The sequence below is a fragment of the Arachis hypogaea genome, chromosome 1, assembly GCF_003086295.3.
Source record: "Arachis hypogaea cultivar Tifrunner chromosome 1, arahy.Tifrunner.gnm2.J5K5, whole genome shotgun sequence".
In the NCBI taxonomy this organism is placed as follows: domain Eukaryota; kingdom Viridiplantae; phylum Streptophyta; class Magnoliopsida; order Fabales; family Fabaceae; genus Arachis; species Arachis hypogaea.
Genome location: NC_092036.1, coordinates 100166900 through 100181716, shown reverse-complemented (window position 1 = coordinate 100181716; position 14817 = coordinate 100166900). Strand labels below are relative to the sequence as shown.

The following is a 14817-nucleotide window of genomic DNA, read 5'->3' as shown; positions in this document are numbered from 1 at the left end:
GACAGTTACCAAAGTGATGAATGTTTGAAATCGAATTGGAATGTTCTATGTTTTGGTCGTTCAATACTTGAATTTCTCTTCTTTGTTCGGCCGACTTTTTTTTTTTTTTGGGTTTGTCAACTTGTTCTTTAGTGGTTAGGTTTCTTTGGTAGTTTGCTCTTAAAATTCTCTTTTTGGTCTTATGTTTGGAGAGCCCACCATCCACATAATTCGTTCTGAATTCGGCTTCCAAGGCCCATGAGGATTGTTTTATACTTTTATGCAAAGTAAATTTCTGGGCCTATTTTGGATATGCCTAAAAATTAAAAGCTTCCTCAGACCCAAAATGACGTGAAAGTGAACTTAATACTTAACTTTACAACTTTTGGATTTAATCTTTCCCCATTATAATACCTAAATGATTAGGCCCATTGTTTATCCAAAGATGAATCTCAATTTTTTTTTCTCAATTATTTAGTAAGATGAAATTTCTTTGATCTCACTTAAAAAATATAAAGTAAAAAATTACATTTTATGAAATAATTGAAGAAAAAAATTTAAAAAATCTATTCTCGTTATTCCCTTCAATAGTTTGGGATGTTAATAATTTTTTTGTTAACCAACTTTTGATGGTAAAGTAGTTAATTCACTCGTTTGTTTAAATAAATATTAAAATTTAAATTTTATTTGTATATGTAGTAATTTATTACATTTTTAAATAGAACTCAAATTCGTGGATTATTTATTATTTTATCGGATTAAATACTTGTTTAAGTGCTATTAAATTGATAAAAAATATATTTTTTAACTTTTTAGTATTTTTAGTAATAAAAATAAAAACACATAAAAAACATCTTTTTTGAGAAACTACAATTTACATCTTTTTTTAAAAAAATTTTTTAAAATAATATTTTTTTATGTAATAAATAAACAAAAAGTATCTTTATATGATATGTCCAAATATATAGAGCTCATTTGGGTGCCATTATTTTGATAAGAAATATATTTTTTCAATATAATTTTTTTTTTTATTTTTTAGCGTGTTTGACAAATTTTTAGTAGTAAAAATAAAAGCACTAAAAAAATTAAAATAAACATATTTTTTTTGAGAAATTACAATTTATATCTTTTTTTAAAAAAAGATATTTTTGTATCTAATAAATAAACAAAAAAGTACTTTTATATTATTATACCGAAACATAATTAGTATATAAAAAGATCATTTTGCATGAAATATCTAAATATAAAATTATTTTTACTTTTTTCATAAAATCTTTTAGAAAAAGATAATTTTAAAAAAATATTTTATTAAAATTTCACCCAAACAAATTCTATATAATTGATAAATAAAAATTTTTTTTGTATGAATAAAATTACTTTTATTTTCTTATAAAATTAAAAAATTATAAAAATGCTTTTTTAGAAACTCACTCAATCCAACAAACACTAAGGGCCGTTTGGAAAACTTTAGAAGTAATTTTTTTTTAACTTTTGACTTATGAAAAGTAGTAGTATTAATATCTGGTGCAATTTTTAAAATCAAATTGCAACTTTCTAATAAGCTATTTAGGAGCTTATAGAGAAGTAAAAAAATGACTTCTCTTATAATATTTTTACTTTTCATCACATTTCTATAAAATAAGCACTTTTAGAATTAAAAATCTAAATACAAAATAACTTATTTATAAGTTATTTTTAAGAATTATTTATTGTTTAAGTTATTTTATTAAAAAGAGTTTAATTAAGTTGGTTACCAAACTGGGCCTAAGAGATACTATAAAAAAAAATCATTCATTAAGATAAATATATAATAGTTTGTTTTTACTTTTTAGTGTATAAATAAAGTTCTAATAATATTTTAATGTTGCATTTTAATTAACTGGAGAATTGGGAATCCAGTTTCTTATAAACCTGCTTTCTCTTTTCTTCTTTTCTTCTTCTCTGCCGCTCTGAACAAGAAGTAGCTTCCGAGGTTTTGGGATTCATTCAGTGTATTCTAGGGCACCACTTTTCTTTTCTTTCACCTGAAGCCACCTCAGCTCTCACTTTGCCTCCTTCGATCTTCGTTCTTCTATGGAAGCTAGGGCCTGAATCGCTCCACTTCTAAATTAGCAACCGACAAAATGTTCTTCAGCGGCGATCCTTCTACGCGGAAGCGCGTCGATTTGGGCGGTCGCAGCTCCAAGGAAAGGGACAGGAAGAACCTTCTAGAACAGACTCGCGTCGAACGCAACCGCCGCCTCTGGCACCGTCAACAGAACTCTGCTGCGCTCAAAATTCAGGTTTTGCATTACTCATTGCATTTACTTGTCGTACTCGAACTTGCTCAATTCATCATCATATAGTAGTGGATTTGTTGCGGAGTTAGTTAGAGTTTCTGGTTTGTCGTAGTTTAGCTCAATTTAGTTGTAGTGGAAAAAAATCAGCTTCGTTTTATGCGTGTTGTGGCAAATGGTTGACGTATTCTAGCTGCAGAAATGCTTCAGAGGGAGAAAAGATGTCAGACTTGAAAAGTCTAGGTTGCGAGAGCAGTTCTACAAGACCTATGGCAAGTACTGCCAGAATGTAGACAGGTGAAATTTGATTTTCGTCCCTGAATTTAGCTTAGTGATTAGTTTTGTTTTGGCACCATCTTACTTGAACATTGTGCCATTTTGTAACCCGAGTTGTTGATATGGTTTTCTGTGGATTCAGGAATTCTTTCTGTGTCAACTCTGATTTCCTTCGCCAGTTCCTTTATTTCTTTAAGGCAGACAATATAGATGATTTTTTAGTTCTCGTGCAGATATGCCGATTGCTTCAGCAGTTCGTTCACGAAGATGGTAAATGTTGATTAACGTTCCTTTCGCCATTGCTTTTACACGACTCTAAAAGTATCTTTAGGTGTTTGGAAAGAATTTATGGAGTGGAATGTATACTTGTTTTACATCTATTCATTTAATCCAACGACGAAGGAATTTGTGCTGTAACCAACTTACTAAATGGTTATTGTTTTGTGTCTGGTTAAGCTGTACATCTTTCCAAGTGACATTTTGGATGTGCATGAAGTTGTCCTTTTTGAATTCCTTTTATCATTAAAAGGGAAAAATAGGAATGAATTTCACAGAATTCAAATTCTGCTGAATATGCTAAAGTGGCAGTTTTCAATGTCAATTTTTATTTTTTATTTTTTGTGTCTCTTCTCCCTATTGTTTGTTATCTTCCTTTTGTTTATAAACTCTATTTATCGGAAACCCAAATTATGTTTGAAACAATATTGTGGGTATACTATAATACTGTAGATACTTGCTTATGTTCTTCTATTAGAGAACTAATATGTCTGCTGCAGGGGATGTTGTCAAACATTTTGCTGGTGTGGATTACTCATCCACGGGTGGTTTGGTGAATTACCGAGTGAAGCAACTTGTATATTCTTGTATTTGTGCACTACATCAGAATAGGTTAGTTCCATGGTCTATATCCATTATTTTCTGGGCCTTTGGCTCTTTTGAATCTAGCTAATTGTTGTTGTTCTCTTTGATATAATTTTGATGCCACTGATATGCATTTATTTCACGGCCTTCTTAGAGAGAAGTTTGTACTCATCATGGATATTTTTGAAGCATATTCCATTGTTGGGTTTTGAATTTTTTAAATCTCATTATAACTTTTAGAAGTCCTTATACTTTGCTACTTAGGTTTTGGGTTTCTTTACTAGCTCTCTTATGTAGTTTTTTTGCGGAATAGAAATCAGTTGAAGGATCAGCTTTTATTGAGTCCTGAGGAATTGGATGCGTCGGCTGTGCCTTTATTGGAAGTTATAGTATTGTTAATTGATCCCAAATTGCCATGGAGCTGCAAGATAGTAGGATATCTCTTTCAAAACAATGCATTAGGGCTACTCAGAGAGATTATCCTTACAGGAAAGGTAACATCTTTCAAAGTCCAGTTATTTTATGATTTTTCAGATTGTGAGGTGTTTCAGAAATATGGGAGTGAGCTAGGTCCCAAATTGCTGCTTGTTAGGTTTCTGCATATGCATTATATGATGAAAGTTTTTTAAACCCTAAGATGAATGACATCAAACTGGATGGTTCTCTCAATTTTTAAACCCTATTCCTCAACATGTTGATAGTGATTTCCTACCCTACTGGGGGAAAGAGTTCATCCCATCCTGTTTACAGATGACTTTGACTAAATGTCATTTAGATCTTATTCCTTTTCCATATTATATCATTTGTCATATAAATGCTTAAAGTATCTAGTGATCTGCTGCAGGATAATGCAGAAAATTATTTTCCCATTGGAAAAGGATCATCGTTGGAGCGTCTTCTTATGGTTGTAATTTGTCACATTGGTCAGAAACCATGTGTTTGTTCAGATATCAATCCAAGATATAGCTTTGCATCACAGATCATTACTATTCCATTCGTGTGGCATCTCTTCCCAAACTTAAGACAGGTACGTGTTGCATATTTCCATTTGTTGGGGTTGCGTGATGGTTAATATTTTAAGAGATGTATTACGGTATGAGTCAAGAAGGATTGCACTAACCCACCACCTTACCACTGATTCCTTTTATCCAAAAAGAAAGTCTATGAGGATGTCTATCTGTTTCATAAATGTTAAGGATAAAAACTGTAAGCAGGAAATGTTTTATTACAATATAGACAGAATCAACGAAGTAACATAGAACTAGAAACCTCGATGATAAAAATCTTGAAAAGCCAAAGGATCAAACTCTTCAGGGTAAATGGTTCAATAAATGCTTGAGATGATTAAGAGTGACTTATTTTAACACTCCTTTTCCTTTTTGGCTCCACCCCCCGGGTTGTTAGTGTCTTCTTGATGTCTCCTATCTTTTCCCTGGAGTGACCTCTTGTGTTTTTGCCATTTTCCTGATCTGCTGCTTTAATCTTTATTTGTTCACATCTATTTTGTTTGTTCTTCGTACTCAGGTTTTTGCAGCAGAGGGCATGAGTCAACATTATATTCATCATATGGCAACATTTGGGCAAAATCTAATCAATTCGCTACCCAAAGATATGTCAAATGAAGTTCCTAGCTATGCATGTATGCTTGGAAATATATTAGAAACATCTGGAGTTGCTTTATCTCAGCCTGCGTGTTCATTTGATATGGTAAAGTGTTTATAGCTGCAGTATTTCATATGTTATTATCTTTCACTATTTAATTTCTCTGATATATCTCACCTTACTTGGTGAAAAAAGTTGTTGTCTTGATGGATATACATTTGATTCAGAAGGAACTTTGATATTGAATTTATTTACAAAGGATGTAATGATATATTCGAAGTTAAAGATTATACAAATAGCGACTTCAAATTTGACGTTGATTTTAATGGAAAAGGATTAATTGTCAATATATTTCTTTCCTTCTTTTGGGCGAAGAAGTTGAATATCTAGAATGTGTAAAATGTGCCACTGGATTGAATTTAGACTTTATATTAATTAATAGAGTTCTACAGCATTATTCTTTACATTTGACATTAACAACAACAGCAGCAAAAACAACAACAAAGCCTTATCCTATTAGGTGGGGTCGGCTACATGGATCAAATGACGCTATATTTGACATTGAAAGTGACTTCTTTTTTTCAGCCATGGAGTTGAAGTTTGAACCTTCGCCTTAACTTCCTTATTATTGTTTTCACTCAGGCCGTAGATCTTGCTGCTGTTACTACCTTTCTAATGGAGGCACTTCCTTCTGTGAGAACATCTGATAATAGAGAAAGTATGCCTTCTTATTGTATCCTCAATTTTTCATTCAGTTGAAGCTTTCATTCTCTGGATCAATTAATTACATAAAAGAATATCATTGTAAAATCTATGGTTTTAAAATTTATTATAGTCTTACGAAATTGAGATGGCTGTCCTTAGTGTTCAGTACTACTCTTGATTTGGTGTTGTTTGCATCAGGTTCAATGATTCTTGATGATGATATGATTGAAGATGAAGCAGCTGCGGAAGTAGCTTTAGATAAGAAACTGGAGCAGCAGATTTATAATGCCATAAACCCTCGCTTCCTTCTACATCTGGTATACCATGTTGCAAATGACGTTTGTATTTAGCATGTCAATTGTTTGATTTCCAATTTTCTTTGTATTCTATTTAAAATTGATCTGTAACTATCTTTTGACATATGCAGACAAATATACTATTTAGAGAGATTTCATCTGTCAATGCTTTAGAGTATGGACCAGATGATAGAGAGGTGGCAGCTGTTGGTGCAGCTTGTGGGTTTTTGTATGTTACCTTCAACAAACTTCCCATGGAACGGATTATGACTGTGCTTGCTTACAGAACTGAACTTGTTCCTATGCTTTGGAATTTTATGAAGCGGTGCCATGAAAATAAGAAATGGTCATCTTTGTCTGAGTGGTTATCATACCTCTCAGGTGATGCACCTGGTTGGCTGTTACCACTGGCTGTATTCTGTCCTGTCTACAAGTAAGACATTTTTACCATGGTCTTCTTCAATAAATGCTTGTATGGGTTCACAGACTGTCTTCTCTTACTCATTGTTGTCTCGTTTTTTCCCCTCTTAAAATTTGATATTTTACACTGAGCTAACTGATTTTAACTATTTAAGTGTATACTTAAGCAGTTTTTTTTCTTACCAGGCACATGCTTATGATAGTCGATAATGAGGAATTTTATGAGCAGGAGAGGCCACTGTCACTGAAGGATATCAGAAGCCTTATCATTATATTGAGACAGGTAAGATTGAGAATTTTATGACTGAACTCCTTAGGGAAAAAAGGTTTGTTAACAGATACAGAGTTGGCACCTGATAAGGTGTATTAGATTTTCATTATATATATGCGACCAATATGTCATACCTTTTGTAAACTGGTGGTCTTAACACTTAAGCCAAGAATATAGTCTAAAGCTGCCCATGGTTTCTGCTAAAATTCCAATTACAAATGTATTTGCAGTTACAACTTTTTCATGTTAATTTTCGGTTTGTGCAGGCTTTATGGCAGCTGCTGTGGGTAAATCATACCACAAATCCTAATTTGCTGAAATCTGCTTCAGCCAGTTCGGCTAGTAAGAGGCAGTCTGTTGAAGCTATTCAACAGAGGGTTAGCATTGTGGTTTCTGAGCTTCTTTCACAGGTAGAGATAATCCATAGGTTGTATATCTTTTTTCCCCCCTTCTTTTTCTTTTTAACTATTATTCTGGAAAATTATATTCTTAGATCATTTATGTGGCAAAGGGTGTTTCTTAGGGTTTTGCTTTAAGCTAGGGTGTTGTCTATAGCTTATTTGCTCTATTCCTCTGAGAATTTCAGCGAGTGTCTACCACTAATAAACAGTTAGACTGGATATCTTCTACTCCCACTCTTTCATCTCTAATTACTTTTTTTTATTTTTTTAAAAAAAATTATTTGGGTTTTCCTTAGTCTTATAATCCACGTTATGGGATCTTTGATATTTGCTCCTGGAAGAGAAATCCATGTGCATTTGCTATGAGTAACCTTATAATACAATGACTTTTTTCTCACTTGTGTTTTGATTTACCTCCCTAAGCTGCAAGATTGGAACAACAGGCGGCAGTTTACATCCCCCAGTGATTTTCATGCAGATGGGGTGAATGACTTTTTTATCTCCCAGGTATTTTCATTATCATTGATTTTTAAGGTTATATGAACAAAAGCTTAGGTTGCTAGTTGTATAATCCTTTTCCCACAGGCTGTAACAGAAAACACACGAGCAAATGAAATTTTGAAGCAGGCCCCTTTCTTGATACCATTTACGAGCAGGGTTAAAATATTCTCTGTAAGAATCTACTCTGCTTGGCTTTTATTTTGATAATGGTTACCTCTGTATGATTGTTTTATTTAATAGACAACAATGGAATAGTTTTCATAAGTTTCTGCATATAATTATATGTTGGATTTCATTACAATTTACGGGACTATAATGTAGTTACTGTTTCAACAGTCTCAACTAGCTGCAGTTAGGCAAAGACATGGTTCTCAGGCTGGATTTACTCGAAACCGGTTCAGAATAAAACGAGATCGCATTTTAGAAGATGCTTATAATCAAATGAGTCAGTTGTCCGAAGATAATCTTCGAGGACTGGTAAAATTTTTGTCTAAGACCTAGTACCGAATTTATGAATGATTGCCAACCCTTCTTTGAGAGAACCATTAAGTCCTTGTATAAGAGTGACTGTTTGTTATTCTGCTTTACAGATTCGTGTGACTTTTGTCAATGAATTTGGAGTTGAAGAGGCGGGAATCGATGGTGGTGGAATATTCAAAGATTTTATGGAGAACATCACACGTGCTGCCTTTGATGTGCAGTATGGATTGTTCAAGGTCATATAAACATTATGCTCTTCTTTTTGGTTATTTTGACATAGAATCCATTGTTACCAAATTTAAGATTACTGTAGCAAGTGAAAAATATGGTTCCAATTTTGTGGGGGAACTGATTGAAGTTTCTTCAATTCTGCTCCCTTTGTTTTCTTTATATTTGTGGTGTGGACATTATGGATTATTGATTCTTGACTTGCTGTATGTCAACGCATCCAGGAAACAGCAGATCACCTGCTTTATCCTAATCCTGGATCAGGAATGATACATGAACAACATTTCCAATTTTTCCACTTTCTTGGCACTCTTCTTGCAAAGGTGTGTTCTCCTGCCTTTTTGCTCTTGAATAAAGTGGACCTTTACATTGAAATGACTGAATCTAGTAATCTAATACTGCATGCTATTCTATCTTTTATCACTTAGTTTGAATAGGTCCGCATCCTTTTCCTATACTGCTTAATTGGAACTGTAGTTCACCGTTACCATTATATTGCAGGCCATGTTTGAAGGAATTCTGGTTGATATACCATTTGCTACATTCTTCTTGAGCAAACTTAAACAAAAGTAAGACTCAAGGAGTCTTTTGCTCTGCTTTAGGTAGTTTATTCATTTAAATTGAACTTTTTCAATGTTCAAATCCTGGATTTCGTTACATTAGAATATATGTTTGTATCTGCATTTGCTATTGTGAGATTCACAAAGCATAAATGAAAATATTTAACAATTTTTTAAATGTGTAGATGGTAGAAATACTATTTCTAGGAATTAATTAACCACATGCAGTTCCTAGTTAATAGAAGTAAATCTTATGGCTTACAAGATGTGAAAAAAATTACAAAATTCAGCTCAAAGTTTTTAATGGATTGGTTTTAGTGTATTAAATACTTAGTAATATACTGCATTCTGCCCAATACCCTTTTTCGTATTGAAGAGGTTTTCATAGATAAAGCAGTTATTTGTCTATATTTGCTAGGTGAAAATATAAAGACAAATTATGAAGTTGGTGTTTGTTGATTTACTACTTTAGCAAGTGGTTTGACTCTGAATTTGCAAAAGTCCTATTAAATGTTAGAAGAAAAGCTGGCATCACCATGCTATTTATTATAAGTTGCTATAGTTCTTGCCTTCTTATTATTCTTCTAATTCCCATTACATCAGGTACAACTATTTGAATGACTTGCCTTCCTTGGACCCAGAATTATATCGCCATCTTATTTTTCTCAAGGTAATGCCACTTCATTGGCTTCTATCTGTCTCAGTTCTTTTGAAAATCTTATTCTTTTTAGCATATGCATCCAATAGATAAGAAAAATGTATAACCTTTGTTTCCCCATGTTTGTTGTTAATTTATCTCTGCAATTTTGTTGGAAATTGGGTAAGATTTCATGCAATTGAAATAGGTCTGTTCTTTTTGTCTTTAGCATATTTGCATCTACAACATTGCACTTTTGAAGTGAATTGAAATTGTAGAGCATTTTTACATTGCAATTAAATAATGTTCTCACGTGGACTTTGGGTTTAGTTGAGCACGACACAATTGTAAAGGTGGTCAGTTTCCTTGTTGGACATTCTTCTGTTTTTGTAATGTCTCAATCTTTGCCCTCATGATCTTATTTTGTTCGACAGCATTATGATGGTGACATATCAGACTTGGAATTATACTTTGTGATAGTAAACAATGAATATGGTGAGCAAACAGAGGAGGAACTGCTCCCGGGGGGAAGGAATCTACGTGTTACTAATGACAATGTCATTACTTTTATTCATCTTGTAGCAAATCACCGCTTGAATTTTCAGGTGAAGTAACTCGGATTGCATCTTGTACTGCAAAATCAATTCCTCTTTCCATTGTATAATAAAAATAAGTATGCTTTCAGATACGCCAACAAAGTTCTCATTTCTTGAGGGGATTTCAGCAACTTATTCAGAAGGATTGGATTGACATGTTTAATGAACATGAACTTCAGGTTGTGTTATAAGCCTGTCCACTTTTGTGTTTTGAAAGCTTTGTGGTTCTCTTTTTTCCGTAATAATCTTTATTTTCAATACTTGCTCTTCCATTGTGTTGATATTTGATCAAACTGGATGGTGCCATTTTCATTGCTTTTGCATAAACATCAAGTTAGTTTCAAAAGAGAATGAAAATAAAATGAATATTTGTTGTTTTGTGATATTTTACCTAACTTGCTTGAGATTATTGTTTTCCACAGCTTTTGATATCAGGTTCACTGGAGAGCTTGGATGTCGATGATCTGCGGCAGCATACCAACTATGCAGGAGGCTATCACAGTGTAAGCTCTTTGGCGCCTATGTTGTTTAGTCAGTAAATCCTTAGCAGAAACACTCAAATGATACTATAGTCATGCTAAAAAATCAGTTTGAGAATTTTTTTTTTTAAAGTCTTTCTGGCTTCTTATCATTAGATATATACATAAGAACTAGGGTCAAATCCATGATATTAATCAATAGTGGGGAAAAAGAAAGACTGAAAGAAGGTATCGGTGGCCAACATACACACGTCACATTGATCTTTGAAGTAGGCACTTCTAAATTCTAACAAGTGTGTTCTTCTGATAGGATCATTATGTGATTGAGATGTTTTGGGAGATTCTCAAAGGCTTTTCATTGGAAAACAGGAAGAAATTTCTGAAGTAAGATAAACATAGATATATGATTTAATAGCCCTTTTTTATTACTGAGTTCAGCATGGATAACAAACTTAACCTTTCTATAGGTTTGTGACAGGTTGCTCTCGTGGACCATTGCTGGGTTTCCGATATCTTGAACCTTTGTTTTGCATACAAAGGTGAATGATACTACAGAAATTATATTCTGAATTTCTGATATCGACGATCTGTCCGTAACATTAATTTTGTAAAATAATGAAAATATGATCCAAAATTGTTTTCTCTAACCACAATTTATTTTTATGTTAGAAGAGTAATTAATGAGGCCAAGTGGAATTGTCTAATGCCTGCTGTTCTTATAGGGCTGCTGGTACTGCATCGGAGGAAGCTCTTGACCGATTACCAACGTCAGCTACTTGTATGAATCTGCTAAAGCTTCCACCTTATCAAAGGTTTGTCCTAAGCTAGTTTTCTTAGATTGAGAAAACGGTGCCTATGTTGAGTTCTTTGAATGTGTCATTGCTTGCTAACAAATGTACCCATTTTATAATTAATGGTGCAGTAAGGAGCAATTGGAAACCAAATTGCTTTATGCCATAAATGCCGATGCTGGTTTTGATTTAAGTTAAAGGGGGTAATGTAAATCGGAAAATTTAGCTGGATGCTGTTGGAGGGAAGAGGAATGGCTTATGGACACACTGTTAGAGCGGCATGGGAGACGACAAAATAATCAGATGGCAGACAACTAAGAATAAAATTATTATTATTATTATTATTATTATTATTATTATTATTATTATTATTGTATATTGTATATATATTCCTACATGATATTGCTCATCAATGTATTCTCTCTGAATGTACATATATAAAGTGTCATTGGAAACTGTAAAATCAATTCAATTATGTTTTTAATCATAATTGATTTGTTCTATTCTCTGATCATTAATTAATTAAAATAGAACTCCACACTCCAGTGTTCAAATGGAAAGAGAGTTGCTGGAACATTTTGACGAAAAAATGAAAAGATTTGTACGCACACAAAAAGGAGAGACAATCATTTGTATTTATAAATTTGCAAATGCTAACAAAAGTATCTATGGAAGTAGGAAACTGATTTTCTATACATGGAAAAGTAACCGGACGTCAATGGCATGTTTGCTCCGTTAACTTGGAGGCAAATGTGGCATGTTAAGGAGTAAGCTCGTATAATGATCATTTTTTAAATTAGTTAAAATAGCCAAAGTTTGAATACTAGAAATTTTAGTTACTAAAATGCAATCATAGTGAGAGAGTTGAGGTGATCAGTAATTCTCTGGTCAATATACGGTTAATAACTCTCTCACTCTCATACTTTTTTTTTTTTATTGCGTGTTTTATATGTACTTATGTAGTGTGTGTTTTTTTATATGTAGTATGACTTTCTTTAGTAATATCTCTAGTTTGTCCATTAGTAAATTAACAAGATTAAAAATTCTTACACTGTTCAAAGGTTGTCATTATCCACTCACTTTTAACTGAGATGCAGCTTTCGTCAGTGACCTGCATGCAGTGGGAATTTCACCGTTTCAACTGCAAAGGTGACCTATATCATTGGCTTTCTCAAGTGGCACAAAAAAATTTATATATTGTGAAGCTTAATAGTTCATTGTATTCAAATGACAGAAGGATCTGAAGTAATTTTGCTGTAAAAACTAAAGTTATAGTTGATGATAGCACATTGATAGTTGTACTACGACATGCTTAACTTACAATATATTTGATGGATGAAAACAATAATACAACAATCTGTGAAAATAAACGGGAAGAAAATAGGTGACAATTAAAAATGATGAATTCATGATTCTTCAGCAAGAGGCACCTCACTCAAATCCAGTCCCTCCTCAGGCAAGTCTGAAGTAATTGGTCCCAATATCCCATCACTCCCAAGAGTTAATCCACCCTATCAATTTAAAGAGCAAAGAGGTCACTACTCACTAGTGTCCTTCATACAAGAATTGAAATTGTATTATGATCTCAATTTAAAGTACCTCAGGCTGGAACCTAAGCATGTCAGCACGAGCCATAGCTTCGGCTTGAGCTATTCTCTGTCTGAATGTCTGAGCCATCTCCTCAGCCTAGAACAAAACATTCATCCATCATAAACTTGACCCTAATGGAATCCATTGATATTGTTCAAAGTCTCAATATACCTTCTCAAAGACAAGCTTTGGATTACGGATCATATCACCAGGTGTAGGTTCCAGCTTCTTGGTGGAAAGACTTACTCTTCCTCTCTCCCTATCATGACTCAAGATCATCACCTAACAAGCAAACAAGAGATTCAATCAAGTGCACACAACACACTGCCTTCAAAGTTCAAAGTTCAAATCCAAGCACATACCTTGAGAGTATCACCAGGTTGAAGAACAGTTGAGATATCAACTACTCTGTCATGGCTAATCTGACTCACATGAAGGAGGCCATTGATTCCACCAATGTCGACGAAGGCGCCGTATGGCTTTAGGCTTTGAACAGATCCTGTCACTACAGATCCAATTCCAAGCTGTGATTGGGTATCCGCCATGGCCTTTCGGTTACTTAGAACAAGTCTTTGTTGTTCCTCATCCACCTCCACAAACTTGAGAGGAATATCCTTATCCACAAGCTCCTCTCCACTTGATTTCTAAACACAATAATGATAACAAATATTTACATTCGGTCTCAATCTCAAGAATTAAGTCCTAAAGTGGTCTCTGAAATTGGTCGCGTCGCTGAGATCTTGACAAAAGTGCATTGCATTAGTCTCTAATCATCTGATGATGATAGTCACCCGACAAAAAAAGGTCGAAAGACTAATGCAATGCACTTTTGCCAATCTCACAAACGTAGTTAGTACAATTAGAATATCAAAGACTATTTTAGCGTATCCGGCTAATCTCGAAATCACTCTGAGACTTAACTCCAATCTCAATTTTGATATAAATAAAGTTTTAGAAGTAACTAACAGTTGATATCTGTGAGAATGGAACGAAGCCTCTAAGGCCTTCCACCTCAGCCACCACTCCACCTTTGTTTGCACCAACAATCTGCCATGAAAATCCAAATCAGAATTGAGCCAATTAATTGGTTTCAGATGAGAGTTGAAGCAGAGGAAGAACATGAGTAACCCACCTTACCCTTGACAATAACATCTTCAGCTTGGAGTTGTCTGCATCGTTCCCAAGCAAGATCATGCTGCATAGACCTCAAGCTCAAGATCAAACTATCGTCAGCTTCATTCTCACCAATTATCAAAAACTCGTCTCTCAATCCAACCACAATCCCCGCTTCTTCCACATTCTTGATCTTGTGTATGGAAGCCTCTTGTAGTGGCAAGTATGCAGAAGATTTCGCTGTGATATCAACGAGTGCTCCATTAGCATCTGTGGCAAACACAGTGCCTTTGACTTTGGTGCCAACTTCGGCATCGAAGTCATACTTGTCGAGAGCGGCGGTGAAGTCTTCGAGGGTGAAGGAAACGCCTTCCATGGGAGCATTGCGGCACCTGTCATAGGCTTCATTGAAGAGTTCCTTCAGCTTCAGCCTCTCCTTGCTCTGCGCATTGGATAGTGCCACTGAGTTGACGATGGTGAGGGAGCTTCGCTTCTGAGTGAAAGAGAATGATGGTTTGGAGAAGCGCGAAGAAGAGAGTGGGAATTGGTGACCCACAGAAGTAGCCATGTTTGTTGTTGTTGATGTTCTTCTTCTTCTTCTTCCTGTTTTTCTCACTCACACACAGATAAGCTAAGCTACGTGTATTGTTATTTGTCCACTCTTTTTCACAATTCATATGCTGCTCATATGGATAACTGGTTACTTTCACTCCTATAACTACTTTTCTATTTTCCAAATTTTCAACAAATTATTC

General features: G+C 34.2%; 2 protein-coding genes across 2 annotated transcripts; one reads left to right on the top strand and one right to left on the bottom strand.

Moving 5' to 3' along the window:
- Positions 1 to 1845: 1845 nt before the first annotated feature.
- Positions 1846 to 11862, top strand: LOC112702940 (E3 ubiquitin-protein ligase UPL6). Its single transcript, XM_025754184.3, has 26 exons — positions 1846 to 2261; positions 2455 to 2552; positions 2674 to 2801; positions 3308 to 3419; positions 3706 to 3886; positions 4237 to 4419; positions 4917 to 5099; positions 5637 to 5712; positions 5898 to 6016; positions 6127 to 6428; positions 6602 to 6698; positions 6953 to 7096; positions 7511 to 7594; positions 7673 to 7759; positions 7925 to 8065; positions 8179 to 8304; positions 8521 to 8619; positions 8798 to 8865; positions 9460 to 9526; positions 9928 to 10098; positions 10179 to 10268; positions 10512 to 10592; positions 10879 to 10952; positions 11036 to 11107; positions 11291 to 11380; positions 11491 to 11862. The coding sequence occupies exons 1-26, from the start codon at positions 2103 to 2105 to the stop codon at positions 11555 to 11557; spliced, it is 3099 nt and encodes a 1032-aa protein (XP_025609969.1). The 5' UTR covers positions 1846 to 2102; the 3' UTR covers positions 11558 to 11862.
- Positions 11863 to 12535: 673 nt separating this feature from the next.
- Positions 12536 to 14817, bottom strand: LOC112702950 (small ribosomal subunit protein bS1c). Its single transcript, XM_025754201.3, has 6 exons — positions 14082 to 14817; positions 13916 to 13996; positions 13312 to 13593; positions 13121 to 13231; positions 12959 to 13045; positions 12536 to 12870 (listed from the first exon to the last, which is right to left on the bottom strand). The coding sequence occupies exons 1-6, from the start codon at positions 14628 to 14630 to the stop codon at positions 12766 to 12768; spliced, it is 1215 nt and encodes a 404-aa protein (XP_025609986.1). The 5' UTR covers positions 14631 to 14817; the 3' UTR covers positions 12536 to 12765.